Source organism: Vigna angularis, chromosome 10 (genome assembly GCF_016808095.1).
Source record: "Vigna angularis cultivar LongXiaoDou No.4 chromosome 10, ASM1680809v1, whole genome shotgun sequence".
NCBI lineage: Eukaryota > Viridiplantae > Streptophyta > Magnoliopsida > Fabales > Fabaceae > Vigna > Vigna angularis.
This window is the reverse complement of record NC_068979.1, coordinates 21,903,232-21,912,769: the sequence shown is the minus strand read 5'-3', so window position 1 is coordinate 21,912,769 and position 9,538 is coordinate 21,903,232. Positions and strand designations below refer to the sequence as shown.

The 9,538-nt window shown below is 30.6% G+C and overlaps 1 protein-coding gene across 2 annotated transcripts; it reads right to left on the bottom strand.

Moving 5' to 3' along the window:
• Nucleotides 1–1,394: 1,394 nt before the first annotated feature.
• Nucleotides 1,395–3,418, bottom strand: LOC108337159 (transcription factor bHLH93). Of its 2 annotated transcripts, none has more exons than XM_017573624.2 (4): nucleotides 2,503–3,418; nucleotides 2,115–2,285; nucleotides 1,851–2,018; nucleotides 1,395–1,743 (listed from the first exon to the last, which is right to left on the bottom strand). In XM_017573624.2, the coding sequence occupies exons 1-4, from the start codon at nucleotides 3,070–3,072 to the stop codon at nucleotides 1,657–1,659; spliced, it is 996 nt and encodes a 331-aa protein (XP_017429113.1). In that variant the 5' UTR covers nucleotides 3,073–3,418; the 3' UTR covers nucleotides 1,395–1,656. The 2 variants fall into 2 exon arrangements, with proteins under 2 accessions (XP_017429113.1, XP_017429114.1); XM_017573625.2 differs by having other exon boundaries at nucleotides 2,133–2,285.
• Between the last annotated feature and the right edge of the window lie 6,120 nt (nucleotides 3,419–9,538).

Below are 9,538 nucleotides of genomic sequence, written 5' to 3'. Positions count from 1 at the left end.
TGGGAGAGTGGAATACAAACATCAACACATTCTCAATGTTGCTAGGACCCTCATGTTTCAACCCAAAATTCCATCAAACTTTTGGTCCTATGCTATCAAACATTATTTTTCTCATTAACCGCATTCCCTCACCCATCATTTCATATAAAACGCCTTTTGAACTTCTAAATAAAGTTACACCTGATTTTTCCATGATCAAAATCTTTGGTTGTTTATGTTATGCATCTACTTACAATCAAATTCATAAATTTTAACCTCGATCTAGAAAATGTGCTTTTTTTTATAAGTCATTCGAAACTATTTTATTCAAATAATAAAATTTTATAATTTATAAAAAAAATTGGTATAATGTGGTATTCTTTTAAATAAATTTGCTAATTTTAAAATATATATATGTAAAATAAAACTTAATCTAAATTTATTTTTGTTTTATTCCAAGATTTAATTATATATAATTGTAAAATTAATACCATATAAATTATCCCTATAGGAAACTTCAAAAATACGAGTCAGCATTATTTATTTATTCTATAATAAATACTTAATATTATAATTACGTTTAATTCCTTCATTTGTCGGAAGCGTCAGTAGTCCAACGGTTTGGATAATTGCCTCCCACGCAATAGACCCGGGTTCGACTCCCGGTCAACGCATTCTTCTGCTAATTTTAAGTTTCTTTTTACCCTTTTAATGTTGATTGATCCTTGAAGATGAGCTTTAATGCAATGTTGAATTTTGTCATCATCTAGTTAGAACTCAATTCATATGTCATTGAAAAGGGATGATTTTATGGGACTTTATTAGTATCACTGTAAAAAGTGAACGAAGCTATATTTCTTGTCATGCCAGTGCCGTCTGTTTCCACCAGCTTTATGTGATTTACTATTTAGTTTCTGAGGTAAAATGAAGAGTAATTTTTCTGAGTCACAAATGGTAGCTCATTATTGTTGTTGTACTTTGGAAATTAGAAATTCTCAAGTTATCTTGCCTTAGCAGTAAGTTTAGCTCTTCAAATCAAAAGCCACCATCAAGCTGAAACTTTCCCTATCTAGAACTAAAGAGGATAGTATTCATTTCAACAGTAATGTTCTAATAATGGAGCTTATATATACCACGTCCTGAAATTATTGAGAAATGATAAAGCAACTTGCCAGATTTTAAATCCTTTTATAAGTGGTTGTTATCCAATTCACTTAGCTACCTTACTTCTCATAAAGTGTTAGGTTTCTGACAGATGAGAACCCTTTTAAAATCGTGTCATCCACTTGGTATGTGGCCACGACATCAGTATACAGGTGACACAAAAATTATGTGTTTAATAATGTCCCAGAAAAGAAATTTTTGAAGCAACCGCATATTCAGGATTCTATTAAAATCAGGTTGATTCCACTTATTGTTTGGCAACAAGCCTTTTTCATTACTATAAAATTGGATATTCATCACAAGTTGAAAGTGAGGCTTCAACTGAACATACCCCTATAGTATGTTAAAATACAGGGTAAAGTTGAAACTTGTAAGAATCAAACCATCAATCAAAGCCAACTTATTGGGAAATCTCATTAAACTTTCTAATACCCTAATCTAGAATTACAAAAGGGAGAACTTTGCTTCTCTTTCAACATCAGCAAATTGTTATTTCAGCTTTCCATCTTTCTCTTACAGACATCTTCCACCATAACCTGCATTTCTGAATAATGCTTGCTTTATATCTTCCGGGCTCGTACAATTTCTCTGCTCAGCTGCCTAAGACCATTAGGACAATAAGGTAAAAAAGTAACATTTGATTTCAGTCATCATGTAAATCAATAGAGACCACTGAAATAAGTTACAGAATGCAACTTCGTACAAACCTCAGAGCAGGTTGCTTGCATTGAAAAATCATTGAAGTTGCTTATAACACACTGATGAATCTCAAGGCCTAATGCTTCTAGGGTATTCACTGTGGACAGGAGTAATCCCAGCTTTGTAGCACAGCAGATGCTAATCCTTGTGTCATGCTGTCTTCTCTCAACATCAAACTGCAAAAGCATTACAACACATACATTGGTTCAGGAACTTGCTGTGTTATTGTGGATCAGTTTAGAGGTTACTCAGTGACAAGAACTAGCCCATACCTTGGGGGAATTTCTTACCATTGCTTCATTTGGCTTTAGCTCCTTAGAATTGCCCAAGAGGTTTATATGATTTGTTCCCTCCTCCATTTCTTCTTCTTGCAACTTACCTATCCTTTCTAGAAGCTCTTTCATGTAATCAATGGTGTCTCCGAGAATGGAGGTCCTGTCCATCTGTCATTGTTTGTATTCTCATGTTAGTTCAAAAGGGTAAAGAGAAAATCAAACAGTAAATGCAAGTGTTGGTAGAAAACAATCATGAAAAGACCACCTACTTAAGAAAGCCAATTTCATTTCCATTGATTGAGACATTTATAAAAAGGCAATGACAAGGTAAAACGAGGTTGGAAAAAAGAGATGAAAAAGAATTATATTGTATCTGTTGAATCACCTTGCTAATCTTCGGGACTATTGACCTTAGCATGGAAAGACGGTCATTCAAACGCTTTCTTCTCCTTCTTTCTGCCATGAGATTCTTTGAGGGCTGCCCTTCCAGCTTTTTGGATTTGAGCTTTTTCTCTGCACACAAACCCATGTTGAAGACTGGAATCTCTGTCAATTGTTCCTCAATTTTGCAGCCATTTTTTGCTTGCTCCAAACTCTGGTTATCACTTCCCAGAAAGCCAAACTCTTCATCCTCCAATGATGGGTTATCTTCTTGTGGGAGAACTGGTGCTGACTCATCATTTCTGGTGTATAATGATTCAAGCTCTGGCAATGAGAACTCATCAACAAAAGGGTGGGTTGCTTCACTTCCATAAGGACATTCAAACCTGTGGTCTAGTGGGGTTGAAAATGCAGCAAATGAAGGATTCAAAGTTGCTAAACCCTGGTTCTCATCAAAAGAGTCAAAGCTCCAAGCACTAGGAAGTAACTCATTCAACCCAGTAGACAAAGCACTCCAAGTGTCTTTTCTTGGAGCAAGCAGCTCATCCAGAAAACCAAGTTGAGAAAGCTCCATCTTTGTGCTATTTTTCTCCCTCTCTCTCTCTCACTCTCTCTCTATTCCTCTCCCCTTCTCTCTAGAATAAAAGGAAGTGAATTGTGAAAAAAGCAAACAGGGAAGGGTTGATAAGATGAAGTTGAAGCAAGTGGGAGAAGTTTGTTTAAATAATAGTGTAACAAGTAAACATGTAATAGGCTAAAATAGGGTCCATTCTTCATCAAACACCTATGATTACAGAATGTATTACAGTGAAAAGTCTAGTGAAATAGCACCTAGAGGTAGCCTCAGATTAAAATGGAATCTCTTTCTCTTTCCTTCTTTCCTCTTTCTCTCTCACTCTCAAGGTGAATTGATGTCCTTTTCACCGAAATAATCACCCAGCCAGAATTTTTATTTAATTACCATTCCTTGAAAACTTTGACCCACAATTCTGTCTTTAACGAAAGTAGGTGGAATTAGCATCATAGATTGTCAGTACTTCTTCCATTTTTAGTGCAAGCCCCTCTCTCTTTCACGTTCAATGAGAAATAATGCATCTCTCCTTCCCATTATGGTTTAGAGTTTAGACTCCACCCTATACACAATATTCAATACTTTTCATCATTCAATACAATATCAAAAAACAGTTAAAAAATATTCATCTATGCACTATTTAGAACTGTGACAATTTGGAACATTGTTCATTTTTCATTAACTACCATTCCATGCCTTTTTTTTAATCTCTCCATGCTAACCAGTTTCCTTCCATGCCAGCCTGTTTTAACTTCAATTATGGACAAGTGTTTATAATTAACAAGGGCTAATTAAAGTGGGCCAAGTATTAGCACACAAAGACTTTCAAATACTTTGCATTAGAAAGTTACAAATTTGAGCTCCTTTTCTGGTTTGTTTGTTTTCATTTCTTTCAAATACTTTATATATCTTTAACTTAGAAAAGACTAATGAAAAACAGTTTGTCTTTACTTTTGCTACATTTAGTGATTCCTTTAATCAGTTAAGATTTATATCTGTAACTAGATTAAGTATCTGTACCACCACCGGGTATAAAATAAAATACAGCTTCCAATCATTCATTGTTCTATCATTGCATCCTAAAGAGCACATAAAGTTTCAAGAGTTGTACGGAAATCTAGTTTTTTTGATCGGTGTAGGTCCAGTAAATAACTTCACAGGTCTCAGAAATTTGCCCTTAAAAATCTTCAATTGCCAACGATTTTGAACAGAGATATGAAGTGTGTGATCACGTTGGTAGAACCAGAAGTACTGATACACACTGCTAGCAGACAATTTATACATAGAATAAGCAAGCATGGGTCTGGATTTTGTGAAATCACCATACAGTTCAGTGAGAGAACACGGTAATGAGCAAAACCATGTTCAGAAAATGATGAGTTGTTTTTATATATTTATAAACTGTTCAGTTGTCCTTGTTCTGTAATGGTAACAATGAGCCAAACATTGAACAGTGAGCGATCGCGTGACCAAATTGCTTTCTCAATCAGATGGCTAATCTAATCAAATTTTAACTGGTTTATTAATTACTTTGCACGTTCATATCCACATTAGGTGACCACATTGCACCCTCGATTAAATTTATATGCATACCCAATTGGCCAATAAGCAAATACACTTTCATATTTCACTACTACTACATGCATCTTTTTGTTTTGGGTCCATACTATTATCAACTATGTAGGTTGTCATATAAAGTTAAAATTGCTCATCTGTCAGTATCAGCTAGGATGCACCAGAATTGTCACTAGGCCCCTCCACTGATTATTTAATAGTATTGCGTAAATGTAATGGCAGTTTTTTTGTATTTTGTTCTCTGCTAGCCCTGTAATTAGAACAACAACAACAAGGAGAATTAGGTCGTATCTGATGATCATTAATTCATATGCATTTAATGTGCACAGTGACCGCCATGCCCATATTTTGCATGCTTGACTGAAAGCCATTCATCAGTTCTGAATGTCTGGTATCACATTATTATACACTTCTTCTTGTTGGAATTCTTGTTCTTCAAAGTCTCACATCACACTAAAAGATAAAATTGATTTCCGTATATACGTATATACATATAAAATATAACTAATTTCCGTATATACGTATATGCATGCTTGTTCTCTCATTTGTACGCTTACTTGAGCTTTTTATACTCTTTGTTATGATCACTAGTTCATTATTTATCTAAATAAATAATAAAGTATTTTAGTATTACAATAAATAGTAGCGCCAATGTATTTATTTTTAAAGAATTAGAGTTTGTATTCCAACTTGATTAAAAGGATCATTTATGATCGAAAGATGTTGTTTTAAATTTAGATGGGAAGTAAGTATATATATGAACCGTGTTAACCTTTTCTTTCATTGCTAAGTCAAATTACTCCTTAATGATTGCATCACTTTATTCATTACACCCCACCACCGTTTTATGTAATTCACAAAATCACATTCACACGTATATTTGATTGTGACTTTGAGATTGATATTTGATACCACACTTTCGGTTTTTCACCCTCCATTTTTCCATAAACTAACCAAGGGTCACATTATTTTCTCCTTTCTTTGTCCTCCTCTTTCTATTGATTTCACTCTTTTCTAATTTGTAAACTTAAGAATACTTAGAGTACTTCAGTTTGATCACAAGAAAACATATACAGTTTAAATATATTATAAATTACAAAGAATAATGTTAACACTTAAATTATCACATAATCTTTTGATGGTAAACATAGGACATAGGTAGAAAATTCTCTTCTTATGGTGTGAAATCCTAATTGATAAATTTCCATTTTTTAATATTTTCTTTGTTGTTTAAGTTGAATTGGTACCACGTAGACTGAATAGCTAAAAATTAAAGGGTCAGCAGTGATTAATACTGTCTCTTTGCAATAGAAATTCAAAAAAGTAGCATACAATAAGAGAATTCACTTCTATATGCTTATAGTGTAGTTGTTCCGTAGTGCAAAGCTTTCGAACTCGTTTTATATGTTTTGTTTAAAAACATCTAAGTGTTTAAAAACATAGTATGCTTTTTGAAAATATGGAAAGATTTAAGGTTTCGTAGAACTGAAGCCTACTTTCTGTTTAAGATTAAATTTTTAGACAAGTTACATCTGTATTACAACATTACACTCTAATTAAATTTTTGTATCTCATTTACACTTGCGAAAACCCATTCTTTCATTTCTCCATTGCAAGTGAATAAGTCATTGTTGGTTTTCTCTTCATGCAAAATCATTCTCCATGGTCATTGTTAGTCACCGCGAAATATCTTGTTCTCCTCTTCACTCCATTTCCATTCTTAGTTGCCATAAACTATCTATTGCTACTTGGAGGTTAGTTTCCTTTGTATTTCGTTTGGTCTATTTAATGTTTGTTTGCAATGAGAATACATGTGACACATTTGGGTCTTCGTCATAGGTTCCTCACGGTCGCACCTTGCTTCATTGTTGATGTCTTAGTCCATTGTTTAAGTATTCTCCTTCTGTTATTTAGACATTGTCCACACCTTCTCCTTCCATTTGGCTGCCTACCCCGTACACATTTCGCCTCCCATTTCTACATTTAAATAATTTCAAATTTTTACTTTATGTATACAGGTTTCGGTTGCTTCCAAAGCAAAGTCTATCTTTGAAAAATATGTTTCGATTAAGAATAGAAACCTAAAGTCCTCATTTTTATCAAATCTTGATGCACTACAAAAATTCTTAGAATTATCCACGAAATTTTATTGATGAAATTTTACCAACAAAAATAAATTCATTGATAAATTTAAATTACAGATGAATTTTACAGATAAATTTTTGAAATTTTAATTACCGACTAATTTTACTGATGGATTTATTTCGTCAATAAAATTTATCGATAATACATATTTCATTTACCCACAGATTCTTTCGTCAAAAAAATGAAATTTCTCTTATTGACAAATTTTTGTTGGCAAAATCTATCGATAAAAAAAAAGACAAATTTTTCACTCACTATCTCACCCTCGGCGAGCCACCCATTATCACTCTCTCTTGTGGAAACCATATATTGCGAAACATAGGTGTATCGTGAACCATCGATTGAGTGGACTACAAAACCATGAACCACCAACGAGACATAGTGGAGGCTATAAAAACTCTTAAAATCATCACAGCCAAAGACACACCTCGTGCGAAGCCCCTAATGAGCCATAACCATTGACTTTGGAAGAGGCAACCCACCGTGACGAGAGTCGTCTGGCCTCCATCACAAATGACAAACTAGATTGCATCACAAAGAGACCACTATGACAAGGACACCACTATTGCAAGAGCTCTGCTGCCTGGGAAGAAGAATCCTCCGTTGTCGACGTTGTCGATGCACTCTAATTAAAATTTTCAGTTTGGTTTTCATTTTTTTCGTAGGTCTTCTATTCTGTGTTAGATGAAAGTGCAATTTTGGTTATGGAGGATTCAGTTGGACTGAAGATGGGTTGCCCATTTCATTTGTAATGTTTTAGTTTTTCTGAGTTGAAAAATCTAAAAGATAAAAGAAGAAAGAGAAAGGAGAAAGAATAACTAGATCGTAATATTTATTAACAAAATTTACTGACATATTTTTTTCCGATAATTACTAAGGGATTTTTCTTTTGATAATTATGGATGAATATAAAATTTTATTAACAAATATTATATGTTATCGACTGCATTATTACTAATAACGAATTGTCATCTGTCGAAAAAAAAAATATGATTATTGACAAAGTTTTAATATTTTCGACAAATTTTGAAGTTAATAATACCTTAAATGATATGTTTTGATAAGAGAAAAAAATAAAATCCGGATGTCAGATTTTTTTTTTCTATACTAGTTGAACATATACATTAATAAAAGAAAAAAAAAACTTCTTTTGTTTTTTATTTATTTCAATATATGACCAAGTTTTCAATTGAGTAATTCCTCAATAACTTATTTCTAAGTCAGTAAAAACTATTTTAATAGTTATTACGTTAGGGACTTTCTATGTAAATTGTTTTTATAATTATAGATATTTTTTTATTTTGAATAAAATAAATTTAATATATGATTTAAATAAAATTACATGTAAATAAATTTAACTTTTCTTAATTTTTTTAAATAAATTAATCATTTATTCAGAAATATAATCTTTTTGGAGATATAACTTTAATTTTTTCAGTCCAAATAAAAAATATATTTAATTTTAATTTTAAATAATTCTTTAATAAAAATATTATTAATAACTTTATTTTAATGATTTTAATTTTCTGACATTGAAATAAAATTCAATAACAATAATTAATAAAATTCAATAGTAATAATTAATGAAAAGTGGATATTAATCTACTTTATACTATGGTATTTGTATTTATGGATAATTAAATATTTTACTTACAGATTTATACAATATTTTTTTCATCCTGATCACCATGCCTTATATGCTTATAAAATGAAAAGCAAAATATAATAACAGTGAGGATACGCCTGTTTAATAAGAGCAACTATCTGATTGGAAACTTATGAAATAATTAGAAGCTTCTGAATTCAAACTTTTTAACAGTTGAAATATCTTTTTTGAGGAAGAGACATTCCACATAAACACCATGTTATATTTGTAGGATCTAATTACTAAGAATAATTATATCAAGCATTATATTACTTTTAAATCAAAATTTTAAAATAATAAATTTATAAATTTTGATAATTAAATAGTATTTAATTTTCTCAGTTTTGTTACAATTCATTTAAATTTATTTTTAAAAAATCCAAATTTATTTAAATTAATATTTTTATTATGCAATTCTATTTGAGTTATAATATTAAAATTAATTAATTTTATCTAAGTATATTTTAAGAACTTATTTTTAAATAGTTTATTTAAAATTAATATATATATGAGTAATTTTTCATGAATACCCCGATAACAAAGTGAACTATTTTAGATAGGATAAATATTTTAATAGATATTACCCAAATAAATCTAACAAGTTTATTAATTAATCATTTTAGAAGATAGAGAGTAAAGTGAATGAAAAAATTGTTAATTTATATATTTTTAATTTTAATTATTATTGAACAGCAGTATATGATGTAGCTTTTTTTTTATATATTGTATTGTATAATAATATGATGAATTTAGGATTTGACAATTTTACTAATTAGAAACATTTAATAAATTAGTTGGTTGGATAACATGAATCTAATAGTTAATTTTAAATAACAATTAAAATTAATGATGATTAAATTAAACTAAAGTTAATTATTATCCGTTATAATTAGATCGACACTAATTTAAAGTTTATTTCAAAATCTATAAAAATATATGATAAGTTAATTATATTTAATATGTATTTACTACTAATACTATCATCTTTCGTATTAAAGTGACTTTTATAAATAAATTTTTCAGTACGATTGAATTGAACAAAGAACAACTATAATCAATATAAATAATTCGATAATTAAAAAATTATTAACCTCAATCCTACCA

What these genes read in the sequence shown, in the direction of transcription:
- LOC108337159 (XM_017573624.2), bottom strand. Translation starts at nt 3,072, where the DNA reads ATGGAGCTTTCTCAACTTGGTTTTCTGGATGAGCTGCTTGCTCCAAGA. An exon ending in TAGTCCCGAAGATTAGCAAG is followed by an intron (nt 2,286 to 2,502) that starts GTGATTCAACAG and finishes AAACAATGACAG; the next exon opens with ATGGACAGGACCTCCATTCT. An exon ending in TGCAAGCAACCTGCTCTGAG is followed by an intron (nt 1,744 to 1,850) that starts GTTTGTACGAAG and finishes TAATGGTCTTAG; the next exon opens with GCAGCTGAGCAGAGAAATTG.